Raw genomic sequence first — 14305 nt, 5'->3', positions numbered from 1 at the left:
CTTCAAATCCACTTCAAAACTTAACTGGTCCCTGAAAAATTTTGTGAAAAATTTGAAAATTGCTGCTGAACTTTGGAGCCCTCTGATGTCTTCCAAAAGTAAAAACATGTCAACTTTATGATGTCAACATAAAGTAGACATATTATATATGTGAATCAATATATAATTTACTTGGGATATCCATTTTCCTTATAAGCAAAGAGCTTCAAAGTAAAAAAAAAAAAGCAAAATTTTCAATTTTTCACAAAATTTGGGAATTTTTCACGAAGAAATAATGCAAGTATCGATTACATTTTACCACTAACATAAAGTAGAATATGTCTCGAAAAAACAATCTCGGAATCAGAATGAAAGGTAAAAGTATCCCAGAGTTATTAATGCTTAAAGTGACAGTGGTCAGATGTGCAAAAAAATATGTGAAAATGGGCGAAAAAGGTGAAAATGGGCTGGGTCCTTAAGGGGTCAAGTTGTTCACTTATCACATTTCCCAAACTTCCATCTGATTCAGCATCTATAAAGTATACTAGAAAAAGTAGTTAATCTGGGGAGGCCCCACTTCAAAACTGACAGGACTTAAATGGGCACTGTCACCAACTCTTTTTTTTTTTTGATATGTTGTAGTACATATGTACTACAACATATCTCTAATATAGTTTCATTTTATTTTTATTTTTTATTATAAGGGTGCAATTTACATTTGAAAACCGGCCACTAGGGGTCTCCCTCCTAGTGGCCGGCTGCAACCTGGCGTGACGTCACGCCTGAAAAAGGACTGATTTTGGCCTGGCAATCAGTCCTTTTTCATTTAGGCTGCTCTCGCTCCCTGCCTGTCAATCAGACAGGCGGAAGCGAGCGCATTGGCTCCCCGGCCACTGGCTGGGAGGCCACTCCTCCCGCACATCGCCGCCGCTGTCCCTGCACGCCCGCTGCCGGTAAGTATAACGGAGGGAACGGGGTATGCGGGTGGGGGGGTTTGTGATGGAGGGAACGGGGTATGGCGGGGAGGGGGTTTGACGGAGGGAACAGGCTAGCGCCGTAGCACCGCATGGCACTAACTTATAGTTTATCTACACAGGGTGCCTCCAACTGTTTCACTACTACAACTCCCAGCATGCCCTGACAGCCAATAGATGTCAGGGCAAGCTGGGAGTTGTAGTGGTGAAACAGCTGGAGGCACCCTGTGTAGATAAACTAAGGGCGGAAGTCCCCCCCCAGCAGGCATCAGTGACGTGGTGCCTGCTGGGGAAGTCTGCCTGGTAGTTAGCACTCTACCAGGCAGAAAAAAAGTTATTTTTAATATAGTAAAAATAAAAATTAAAAGCAGGGAGGGGGTTAGGGATAAATTGGCAATAGGCAGGGACAGAAAAAAAAATAGGATGGTGGGAGCTACCCTTTAAAGGATCTTCTGCTAAAGACTAGGTGCCAGAAACCGCAGAACACATTCAGGGGTTGAGCAGAGTCCACGTCACATGATGATCATATAGCTGTGTCGCTCAGATGATTATACAGTAACAAGCCATGCACTTGTGTGTTCATCATATGACCGGGACAGAATTTCATCTTCAAACAATGAAAGTTCCTATTTAAAAATATCTTAGGGAACTAATACAGTAAATAACTTTTACACAAAATAAATAAGAGCACTGATCTGGTAAAAAAAAAAAACAGCAGAAATGTCTGTGTATTCATTATAATAATTTAATTTAAAGAAGGTACAAAGTTGATACAAATTTAATAAATATTATGTACCAGTGACAGGCAGAAAGTAAAGCCTTGCATTATCCGAACAGGAAAGCATCTACATACAATAAAAGACACCCGACACCAAAAGTTTATGAATTAAACAGCACAACAAAAAAAAAGTATTAAACACATACATATAAAAAGGGCACACTGAAGGCATAAAAGTGCATATCACTAAATGTTCCCTTAATACACTGCATAAATACATTTAGAATCAGCATCTTGTCAGCATGGACATGCCCATTTTCTGCTCAAATTTGCATAGGCTCCATACTGCACATAAGAACATAAAATTAAAATATACATTGTATACATGTAGAACATACATAAAGAAACACTTTAACTTATCATATCAGTTAGATTTTATAGGCTACTCCGTTTTCTGCAGGGTATTAATAAAACCAACATAACATAGGGCTCTGTTGATTTATAGATAGAAGTTACGCCAAGTTTCAATAGGCCATTTAAATATTTTTCATGTGAAGAATAACAATGGAACCCCAAAAGACTCCATAACTGTTAATGCTGACCACTTAGGTCTCTTGGGCAATGGATCTGCTATGAACGGAAGCCATGACCCTAGTGTAAACATAGCATAGATTCAAAGAAAAATGACACATTAAAAAGAGAAGAAGAAGAGATGCAGACCATGCTGGCCCATTCGGTTGCCGAGGCAACTGTACAATGCCCAGTGAATTCCGTGAATGAGTCCAATTAATTAGATATTGACTTGTGCAGGAACTCGCTGGGCATTGTATGGTTGCCTTGGTTACTGTACCGCCCAGTATGGAACTAAAGAACGCATGTTAGTTCTACTTTAAAGGGGTTATCCAGCATAAGGTGATTTTAGTACTTACCTGACAGAAACTAGGCATTTCCTGCTGCAATTTGTTCTCTAAACTACACATCTCACAGTTCTATGCTTGCGAGTATGAGATCACTTTCCTTCCTCCCACACATCAGCCACCACACCCATTGAAACAGTGTTTTCTAACCAGGGGGCCTACAGCTTTTGCAAAATTGAAGCAGGATAGGCTCCTTCTGATCACCTGACTAGTGATGTCAGGTCTCGATGCACTGCAACCTGGGAAATCCAAGGACATGAGCAATTATGTATGCTGTTAAAATAAATATTGGGGCGAAAATCACATAAGAATTGTGAGATCACCAGCACACACAGGTACAGACACTATATTATTAACTACACTAACTTTACAGCCCCTGTAGCATAGTCAAATAAAAAGAAATCCTAGAATACCCCTTTAAAAAGGTACCCTTTAAGTAAACTAAACCCTAGCACAGAACTATTTAGTGCTGTTTTTGTGGCATGTTCGTATCCCCATTTATTTTGGTATCATTTTTTCATACTGACCTCAACTAGAATAAACTTTTGTAAGTTTTGGGAGGCAGTGTGTTGTAAAGTGCATCACCCAGTCTGCTGCTATGATCAAATAGACCTTACAGACTTCTGAAAACAGAGTCCCAAAATAAATAGTTCCTGCTGTCTGGTGTCAAATACACAAACACCAAAGGTTCTCCCCTTACCCCTACTAAACATAAGATATAATTTAATAGGACGTGGACATTTCAGGTCTGCTGTGTTACGAGAGATACCATGGAGCTTTGTAGAACCCAGAGTTCAAAACACTCTCTGATACAGAACACATATACATGATACATACACATTAATATATATATATATATATATATATATATATATATATATATACACACATACACACACACACACAGTCATAGCCGTAAATGTTGACACCCCTGAAATTTTTCTAGAAAATGAAGTATTTCTCACGGAAAAGGATTGCACGTTTTGCTATACACATGTTTATTCCCTTTGTGTGTATTGGAACTAAACCAAAAAAAGGGAGGAAAAAAAGCAAATTGGACATAATGGCCATGATTTACTAAGAGTGGAGTGTATGTTTCTCTGTGGGTTATAATTCCCTACAAATTTTCTTCCACGGTATTAACTAAGGTTTCCCTACATTTTCTACTTTCCCTACATTTTGCTTTTTTACACATGATCTGATCTGTCGGGTTTTCCTCAGCTCAAATCCACCACATTTTCTGTGGAAAACTTCGTAAATATGTTGGGTTTGTGTGATAGTCGGGAACACGCCCCTTTTCGGTGACCACACCCCTTTCCCCCCCAACGTCCAGGCCCCTTTTACGGATTGTCTCAGTAAAATGGAGCGTTCAATTTTTTTCAATTCTGGCACACATTCTGGCGCAAACAGAATTTCTGGTGCAATGTGCCATAATCTGGCGCACAACCCGAAAAACATGTCGGGTTTGCAATAGTAAAGGAGGGCCAATGTCACACCAAACTCCAAAAATGGGCTGGACAAAAATAATTGGCACCCTTTCAAAATTGGGGATAAATAAGATTGTTTCAAGCATGTGATGCTCCTTTAAACTCCCCTGGGGCAATTAACAGGTGTGGGAAATATAAAAATCACACCTGAAAGCAGACAAAAAGGAGAGAGGTTCCTTTAGTCTTTACATTGTAGTCTGTGTATGCCACACTAAGCATGGACAACAGAAAGAGGAGAAGAGAACTGTCGGAGGACTTGAGAACCAAAATTGTGGAAAAATATCAACAATCTCAAGGTTACAAATCCATCTCCAGAGATCTAGATTTGCCTTTGCCCACAGAGCACAACATTATCAAGAAGTTTGCAACCCATGGCATTGTAGCTAATCTCCTTGGGCGTGGACGGAAGAGAAAAGTCGATAAAAGGTATCAACCCAGGATAGTCCGGATAGTGGATAAGCAGCCTCAAACAAGTTCCAAAAGATATTTAAGCTGTCCTGCAGGCTCAGGGAGCATCAGTGTCAGCGCAAACTATCCATCGACATTTAAATGAAATGAAACGCTATGGCAGGAGACCCAGGAGGACCCCACTGCTGACACAGAGACATAAAAAAGCAAGACTACATTTTGCCAAAATGAACTTGAGTACCTACAGTGAAATATGGTGGAGGTTCAATGATGTTTTGGGGTTGTTTTGCTGCCTCTGGCACTGGGTGCCTTGAATGTGTGCAAGGCATCATGAAATCTGATGATTACCAACGGATTTTGGGTCGCACAGTACAGCCCAGTGTCGAAAAGCTGGATTTGCGTCCGAGATCTTGGGTCTTCCAGCAGGACAATGACCCCAAACATACGTCAAAAAGCACCCAGAAATGGATGGCAACAAAGAGCTGGAGAGTTCTGAAGTGGCCAGCAATGAGTCCAGATTTAAATCCCATTGAACACCTGTGGAGAGATCTTAAAATTGCTGTTGGGAAAAGGCACCTTTCCAATAAGAGAGACCTGGAGCAGTTTGCAAAGGAAGAGTGGTCCAACATTCTGGTTGAGAGGTGCAAGAAGCTTATTGATGGTTATAGGAAGCAACTGATTTCAGTATTTTTTTCCAAAGGGTGTGCAACCAAATATTAAGTTAAGGGTGCCAATAATTTTGTCCAGACCATTTTTAGAGTGACATTATGTCCAATTAGCTTTTTTTCCTCCTTTTTTGGTTTAGTTCCAATACATACACAAAGGGAATAAACATGTGTATAGAAAAACGTGTTACTGCAATCCTTTTATGTAAGAAATACTTCATTTTCTTGAAAAATTTCAGGGGTGCCAACATTTACGGCCATGACTGTATATAATATATATTATATATATACATATATATATATATATATATATATATATATATATATATATATATACATACATACATATACATACACACACACACACACACTATATATATATATATTATAACTATGTTCATACGCTGCCCAGATTTGTTTTGTCTGAATGCTTTCAGTCCTTCTGATAAGCAGATAACCAGATAGGTAAACCTCCCCAACAGAATGTTAAATATAAGCAATATGGATATAAGACCTGAATGTAATCCATTGTATTATTATACAGTAGCCCAATCAAGGGGTTTAAAAGTATCCTTAGGACCCATTCACACTACAGAATATCTGCCTGAAGAATTTCCAGGCAGATATGTGCAGCAGGGACCGCCAGAATCAATAGGTGGTAGGACAGCTAGGACATGTGCCGTCTCCACTGATGGAGCTGCTTCTGCTGAAAGAAAAGAACATGCTCTGCGGAGTCCTCAATTAGAATTTTAGAAATTCAGCAGTGTGCATGGTGTTTCCGAGCAGAGAAATTCTGATGCAGCAGCCTCCCATTGGGTTGTGCTGCATTCGAATTTCTGGACAGAATTTCTCTGCTTGGGAGGGTGTGTGGCCTGGATGCTGGAGTTAGCAGACGCGTGCTCTAGGAGCTCCCGCTGCCCCGCATATAACACCCTGATTTCTCACCCTGTTGCTGCTGGTCGGTGCTCACTTGACCCCCCTGAGTGCCAGAGAGTGCGGTGCACCTGGAGGTCCATGACCGGTGGCGTTGCATGGAGCGGGTGGCCACTGGAGACTGAGTCCCGGCAGAGCTGGTTGGAGGGTGCGGGCAGTGGCGGATCCCTCGCTGGAGCAGAGTAGTGCGGTGGTGAGCGGAGGGGTCTCTTGGACTTTCTGCCTTTCTGGACCTCAGCCATTCTGAAAGAGGGGCGCCATCATTAGCCTTCGTGGACGGGGCTTCTGTATGGCAACCATAGCTGCTCCCACTGGCGGGAAGGAGAGGCTGCTGACGTCACACGGTACACTGGATTGGAGCTTGCTACACCTCTCTGCCCTGGCTGACTACCGCTGCGGAGTGAGTACTTCTGGGCCCTGGGGGTGACCCTCCTGATCTGCCTCTGTCACTGTTTGAAGGGTCTCTGTCTCCCCAGCAGCCACGTTCCCCTGACAGACCTGTCTGATGCTACAGCTCTGGATCATCTGTTCTCTGAGCTTTTGGCTGCCTTTACTTCCTGCCAATCTGTTATGGTGACTAAAGTTGATGAGTTGTGGCAGGAGTTTGTTATCTTGAGACATGAGACCCAAAAGCTCCGTGAGCACAATGAGGAAGTGGAACACAGGGTTTCTATGGTGGAAGACACTCTACACCCTCTTCCGGAGTGAGTTGATTCCTTGCAACGTGAGGTCACGGGAGTCTTAAGGATGGATGGCATGGAGGGAGGGAGCTTTGCTAATCGTAGTTGTAGCTTTTCAGCATTCTTTTAACGCCCCTTAATAGTTGTATTTAGTGTCTAGGGCTGCACTGTGTTAGGGTATAGTAGTTTGCTATGTCCCGTTTAGTGTTAGGGTGTTCTTGGGGATGTTTTTACTATGCTTGGTTGCCTTTGTTTCTCTGTTCTATGTCTGTGCCCTGTTTGTCTTTCTGTTGGTTGTATGTGGTATGTATGGTCCTGGTGCCCTGACCTTCTCTGTCCTGGTCCTCCTGTGGGTTTTCCTGTGTGCATGCATTGCTAATTTTTATGATGGGGACCCTAAAGGTGGTTAGTTGGAAGGTACGGGGGCACAATTCTAAGTTTAAAAAGGGCCTTATGTCTGGACTTTGTGAAACGCCAGTCTCCTCACATTATTTGCTTACATGAGACTCATATTACGGGTCAAAAGGTTCTTGCTCTTAAAAGGGCATGGATAGCGAGGGGCTACCATTCATCTTATTCTATTTATGCTAAGGGTGTCTCTGTGTTAATCACCAAGTCTCTGCCGCTGGTGGTCTCACAGGCAGCCTGTGTCCATTTTGGGCGATATGTGATTTTACATTGTTCATTGGGTTCCTTCTCCTTTGTTCTTGTCTCTGTTTATGTGCCTCCTCCTTTTCAGCTCTCAGTACTGGAGCTAGTTACTAACAAACTGTTGTCTTTTCCCTCTGACCCTTTCCTTTTCATAGGTGATTTCAACGTAGCTCATGATCCACTGCTCAATCGCACCACCGCTGCTGACCCTGGTTCCTCATCCTTTAAGTACACGACTGCTTCTTCCTTTTCCTTCTACTCTGTGGTCCATAGGTCATTCTCTCGAATTGGTCTTGGCATCCGAGGACCTCCTTCCAGCGGTAAGAGATGTTTCCTACATCACTAGGAGGATCTCCGATCACTCCGCTGTATTGGTAGTTCTGTACTTAGGCCCTAGTCCCCCTTCCTGTACTCTGGTTGGCTGCAGGCAGGGGCAGTAGTGGAGGCGCTGGTAGTTGCGCATGATGATTATTGGGAGCCTAATGCCGATTATCCTGATCCCCTGGTTCAATGGTATGCACACAAGGCCAAGGTTAGAGGTGCCTTTATTGCGTGAGTGGCGGGCCAGAGGAAGCTTAGGTCAGAAACGGAGGGTAAGCTGTTGCAGGAGGTGGGAGTTTTGGAGGTGGAATATGTTAGGAACCCTCCCCTGTGAATGAGAGGGTGTGGGGCAAAGCTCAGAGATCCTTGTTGGTCATTCAGAAAGATAGGATCCAGTTGTGGTTAGCAGATAGGGAGGCTGCCCTCTTTGCATTCGGAGATAAAAATAGTAAACTTTTGGTGTATTTGTCGAGGGCTAGTCGCTTGGCTGCCTCTATTCCCTGTATTAAAGGTAGTGATGGTGTTGTGGTGGTAGACCCCCGGTTGGTCAACTCTGTCTTTCGGGATTTTTACTCCTCTTTGTATGCTGCCCCTTCTTTGCCCTGTCAGGGGAAGATTTTGTTCTTTTTGCGTGACTTGTCCGTTCCCACAATTAGTCGTGTCTAGTCGGAGGCATTAGATGCCCCTCTTACAGTTGAAAAGGTGCAACAGGCAATGCGTGCTCTTCCACATGGAAAGACCCCGGTTTAGATGGGATGATTGGTATAGGATGAATGAGGAGCGACTGGCCCCTGTACTCCTTAGATTGTTTCACTCGATAGCTGCTGCTGATGCTCTTCCAGACTATGAGGGAGGCGCTGATTGTTGTGCTACCTAAGCCTGGAAACGATCCGTTGCTGCCTGATTCTTATAGTCCTATTTCCCTTCTGAATGTTGATGTCAAGATCTTGGCTAAAGTGTTGGCTACTCAACTGTATGCAGTCATTGACGCTATCATTCATCCTGACCAAACTGGGTTTATCCAGGTAGGACCACTAATGTCAACGTGAAGCACTTGCAACTCAACATAGCAGCGGTTGGGGAAGACTTTCCTACTGGTGTGGTGGTTAGTCTGGATATTTACAAAGCCTTTGATTCAGTGTTGTGGCCTTATCTGTGGGAGGTCTTAGGTGCATTTGGGTTTGGTTCCCGATCCTGTGCTTGGGTTCGCTTGCTATATGATAGTCCTAGGGCCCGTATCCGCACTAAATTGGATGTTTCTGCTCCCTTTCTCCTGGGACGAGGCAGGGGTGCCCGCTATCTCCCTTCCTATTTGCACTGGCAAAGGAACCCTTGGCAGCGGCCATACGCAGGGACCCTGCTATTTATGGTATTCCTAGGGGGTCAATTGTAGAGAAGGTATCACACCCTGGTATATTTAGCGGACACTGGGGGCTCGCTACTGTCCCTTATTGTTCTACTTGACCGGTTTTGTTTGATTTCAGGCTTGCGGGTCAATTGGACTAAGTCATACCTAATGGCCCTTTCCTCTGGAGTCCCCCTCCCCGCCTCTCTCCCAGCAGGGGTACAGGTGGGTTCCTGTTTAAGATATTTAGGGGTGGAGGTCACTGGGTCCCTGATGGATTATCTGCCCTTAAACTTGGAACCGCTTTTACGTTCCACTGTGGAGTGGCTGACTTCCTGGTCCTAACTCCCTCTTTCCCTGGATGGCAGGATCAATATTTTTTAAATGATTTATCTCCCTAAATTCCTTTATCTGATTCATTTGGCTACCAAGATTCCCCCTAGGAAGTATTTTAACATACTAGGTGGTGCTCTGGGATCCTTCTACTGGAAGGGAAAACCTCCCAGACTTGGTCGGGCTCTTCTCCAGGCTCCTAAGCAGCATGGCGGCTTAGCTGCCCCTGATGTCTATAACAATTTTCTTGCCTCCCAACTAGTCTATGCAGCGTGGTGGATCGATCTGGATCTGTCAAACTCGGCGACGGCCTTGGCTGGAGCGATGAGGAGTTTCTATGAAGCTCTTTCTAACACACTCTACAGGCATCACTCTTGCTCTTCTTTTCCTATTCCTCTTCAGACTATAGCTGCAGTGTGGTCCGTAGTGTTGAGTAAATTCCCGCAGCCTCTGGTATCTCCTAGGGCACCCTTGCGGGGGAATGTACATTTACCTCACCTGCATGGGATACAGGAGGCCAGGTTCTGGGGTTCAAATTTGTGATCCACTTGTTGGGAGAGGATCAGATTTTCTTATCCTTTTCGGACATGAAGGAACATTTTGGCATACCTGGAAATGCCTTTTTCAGGTATCTTCAGCTTATGCATGCGGTTCAGGAACAGTTTGGCTCCCTGACATTTACTCCTGCTTCTCCTGGGCACCACGGACCTCTCTAAGCCCCTAACTCTGGCCTATGCTCTCCTCCAAACTCTTGAGCCTAGCCCGTTTGCTCAAGTTTTTCATTTCATAAATGGGTGGCTGATATTCCGGATTTGTCTGAGGATCAATGGAAGGAGGTTGAAGGCTCTTATTACTCCACAGTAGTCAGTAGTAGAGATATTCTGATCCAATCTAGGTATGTTTTGAGGTTGTATTATACCCCTGTTAAGCTGAAGCGCATTGTTCTTGTGAAGTTGGTACCTTTTTGCATGCTGTGTGGGAGTGTCCTGTCATTGCTCTCTTCTGGAGGGAGGTGATGGGTTTTCTGGCTGATAATTTAGACTACCCTTTCCTACTCCCCCCTACAGTGTGCCTGCTGGGAGTTATTAATGAGGTGGTCTCTAGTTCACATAGAAGCCTATTGATTCAATTTTTGCTGTTCTGTGCCCTCAAAGTGGTAGTAATGTCATGGAAGAATGCCTCCTCCCAACCGCTGTCTCGTTGGCTGACTCTAGTCAACAAGTATGTCCCGTTATACCAGGCTCTTTATGTGAGTCGTAAGTGCCCTAAGAAATTTGACAAGGTATGGACCCCCTGGCTTTTGCTGGATGTGTCGGCAGACCCCCTAGCTAGTCTGTCTCCATACTGAGTGCAAGTATGTCTGCCTGTGTTGGGATTTCGCCGGTTGGGTCTCAGACACTCCTTGCGGCTTAACAAGAGCAATTTTTCATATGTTGGTGCCGGTCTCTGGGACCTTCGGGGTTTGTTGTAGATGTTTTCTTTTGTTCCACCACTGGTGGCATTTGTTCATTATATTTCAAAATTTTAATAAATACTTAAAAAAAAAAAAATTCTCTGCTTGGGAATAATGTATTGGAAATGTACCCTTAGAGGTAAGTGCAATACAGACTCATGCCATACTATGAAAACAGCTATACCCGTATTGAAGATCTGTTATATTTGGAGCTTTTAAAAGATAAACTGACAGACGGTTTACCCACACTAAACCCAATACACAGGATTATAGGGAGGGTAAACCAGATTACAATGAGAATCACTTAACCGTGGTCTGGCTTGGGAGATCCGGCTTTGCGCAATGGAGGTGGGACCCAGCATACAGGGTACCACTCCATTGCCTAAAGCCAGCCATTTTCAGATTAACAAAATGCAAATACAACATGTATCTCTGGAACTGGACCGCAGTTCCAGGTAAGTTATGCCACACTATAATCTGGTTAACCCTTACTATAACCCTGTGTATTGGGTTTAGTGCGGGTAAACCTGCTGTCAGCTTTCTTTAAAATGATACAGACCATGCAAATAAAACATCAAAATCCAGCCAGCTCCTAACATCATGATAAAAGTGAACACTGTAAAGGATTCTCTATCTACTTGAGAAGATAGACCTTTGACTATACTGTGTAACAGACACACATTGTAAGAGGAAACGGTCATGTTGTCAAAATGCAGTCCCATATACAGGCATCATATTATAGAGCATGAGAAGCTGAGCAGATTTATGTATATAGTTCTGTGGGAAAAGTTCCAGGATAACAAGTAATTTTTTTATTCAAATCTCTGCTCATTCAAGGTTAAGAAGTCATGTAGGCAAACAGTGGTTTACAGCTATTTCTATATGCATACAAAGATGTTAGTCGCTCAATAGTACCATCCACACGACTACTTTGCCCAGAATAAACAGAGATTTATATGACTAAATGAAAAGTTACCTTGGAACTTTTCCTGCAAAACTCTTTCTGTTCTATAACATGATGCCTTCACAATGGACTGCATTTTCAATGTGACAGGTTCCCATTACAGGGGTACTCCAGGGAAGTTAAGGAAAAAAAATGCCCCAAAGCCACCACAATACCTGTTCTGTGTCCCCTGTAGTTATCTATGTGATTTTGCCAGCTCCTGTGGCCCCTTTTGTCTCCTGAATATATTTTTTTCTTGCTTGGAGCCCAGACTACAACTCCCAGCAGTCAGTGCAGCTATGTGTAATGGTTGCCAGCCAATTGCTTTTGCTATCTTTGTGCATGCTGTGTTGTTGTAAACACAATGTACATGTCTTTTCTTTCAAACTATCCTTCCCCCCCAGCAATAAATCATGATATTCTAGCAGTCAGTAATTAGATCTACAGCAGGGAAAGAGCAGCGTTATGTGCTGAGGAGACTGGGCTTCTCTGCAGGCAAGATCCTCACACAGGGAGGGGAGGAGGAGGGGTGGTGTGGCTGTGAAGCCAGAAATCACGTGGTGTTTTTCTTCCAGGAGGGTGGGGGCTAGTCTCATTGAGGGGTTCGCACAAAGACAAGGAGGATCTGAGAATGACGTCTTTCTCTCACTCCCTGCATGTAAGTGATAGCTTACTCCCTGCATGTAAGTGATAGTTAATGAATGATATTTAGACAAATACATAAGTTGGTGAGAGGGAAAGGATGGGCTATGGGTTTAGTCCCCTGGAGTACCCTTTAAATGCTTAGTTTTATTTTAAAAAAATACCTCTGATTATAAACATCTGTCCCTAAAACAACAGTACAAGTGAAAAAAAGAAACTGTTTGTCATCGCAAGGGGAAGTGTTATAGGTTAACATATTTATATGTATGTACATATCTATTAATTCTCCTGTAATATGCCTTACCCAATTTAGCATGTCATAAACACCGGCATGTCTGTGAGAAAAAGGGACAAGATAGTAAGCTTTCTTTCAAAATATTAATATAATTGAGGACACAGGCTATATCTTTTGTTCCTTTCTACCTCAGCCAGCAGCGGGCCACAAACTCTGACAGGTCACCTGGGACACAAGGATGAGCTTAAACAGTCAGCACCAAAGTGCAGGACAGTTCATTTCAGCTGATTCTAAAAATCCTGCAGTTCGGTTCAGCTGAGCACCGTGCTTCGGAATTCCGACACAAAACGGACTTGAGAAGTTTACTAACCAAGAAAAGGCTCCAAATAGCTACAACCATCTCCTTGTTTCTCTGACCAACTGAGAGAATGTATTTATTATACTGTACTGTTATTGCATATAAGCTCAATATATAAACAGGATACTGCTTTATTATAAGTAATAACATAGTAATAACATCCTTTGGATAGGGGATAAGATGTCTAGGGGCGGAGTACCCCTTTAAAGGGGTACTCCGGTGGAAAACTTTTTTTTAAATAAACTGGTGCCAAAAAAGTTAAACAGATTTGTAAATTACTTCTATAAAAAAATCTTAATACTTTTTGTACTTTTTAGCATCTGTATTCTACAGAGGAAATTCTTCACTTTTTGAATTTCTTTTTTGTGTTGTCCACAGTGCTCTCTGCTGACACCTCTGTCCGTGTCAGGAACTGTCCAGAGTAGCATAGGTTTGCTATGGGGATTTTCTCCTGCTCTGGACAGTTCCTGATACGGGCATCAGGTGTCAGCAGAGAGCACTGTGGAAAACACAAAAAAGAAATTAAAAAAATTAAAGATTTTCCTCTGTAGCAAACAGCTGCTAAAAAGTACTGAAAGGATTAAGATTTTTTAACCCCTTGCCGCAGAACGCCAGGTTTATACGGCGCTGCGGCACGGAAGGGTTATGAAGCGAGCTCAGGAGCTGAGCTCGCATCATACCCACACGGTCCCTGCTGCTATCAGCAGCCAGGACCCGTGGCTAATGCCGGACATCGCCGTTCCGGCAGATGTCTGGTATTAAAGGGATTATCCAGGAAAAAAACTTTTTTTTTATATATCAACTGGCTCCAGAAAGTTAAACAGATTTGTAAATTACTTCTATTAAAAAATCTTAATCCTTTCAGTGAGCTTCTGAAGTTAAGGTTGTTCTTTTCTGTCTAAGTGATCTCTGATGACACCTGTCTCGGGAAACGCCCAGTTTAGAAGCAAACCCCCATAGCAAACATATTCTAAACTGGGCGTTTCCCGAGACATGTGTCATCAGAGATCACTTAGACAGAAAAGAACAACCTTAACTTCAGAAGCTCATAAGTACTGAAAGGATTAAGATTTTTTAATAGAAGTAATTTACAAATCTTGAAGCAAAGAGGAATGGTAGAAAAAGTCGGCAGACTCACCATAAACTTCTTTTCCAGGGTAATTTCTTTATTTCATACTCACATATAAAAAGTAGTTTTGTATCTACTTTTTATATGTGAGTATGAAATAAAGAAATTACCCTGGAAAAGAAGTTTATGGTGAG

At 43.0% G+C, this 14305-nt stretch overlaps 1 protein-coding gene across 5 annotated transcripts in view; it reads right to left on the bottom strand.

Moving 5' to 3' along the window:
- Nucleotides 1-1689: 1689 nt before the first annotated feature.
- LOC130356387 (probable transmembrane reductase CYB561D1) overlaps nucleotides 1690-14305 on the bottom strand; it is a 56267-nt gene continuing 43651 nt past the window's right edge. For 3 of the 5 annotated variants that reach the window (XM_056557870.1, XM_056557868.1, XM_056557869.1), the window contains exon 5: nucleotides 2713-2827. Coding sequence is in view for 2 of the 5 variants with exons in the window: in XM_056557872.1 (XP_056413847.1) it covers nucleotides 2703-2827 (125 nt within the window). In the remaining 3 variants the exon portion in view is untranslated. Of the gene's footprint in view, nucleotides 2828-14305 lie in introns of all 5 variants that reach the window. The other 2 variants (XM_056557872.1, XM_056557871.1) reach the window with 2 other exon arrangements.

The sequence above is a fragment of the Hyla sarda genome, chromosome 2, assembly GCF_029499605.1.
Source record: "Hyla sarda isolate aHylSar1 chromosome 2, aHylSar1.hap1, whole genome shotgun sequence".
Lineage (NCBI taxonomy): Eukaryota > Metazoa > Chordata > Amphibia > Anura > Hylidae > Hyla > Hyla sarda.
This window is presented reverse-complemented; position numbering and strand designations above follow the sequence as displayed.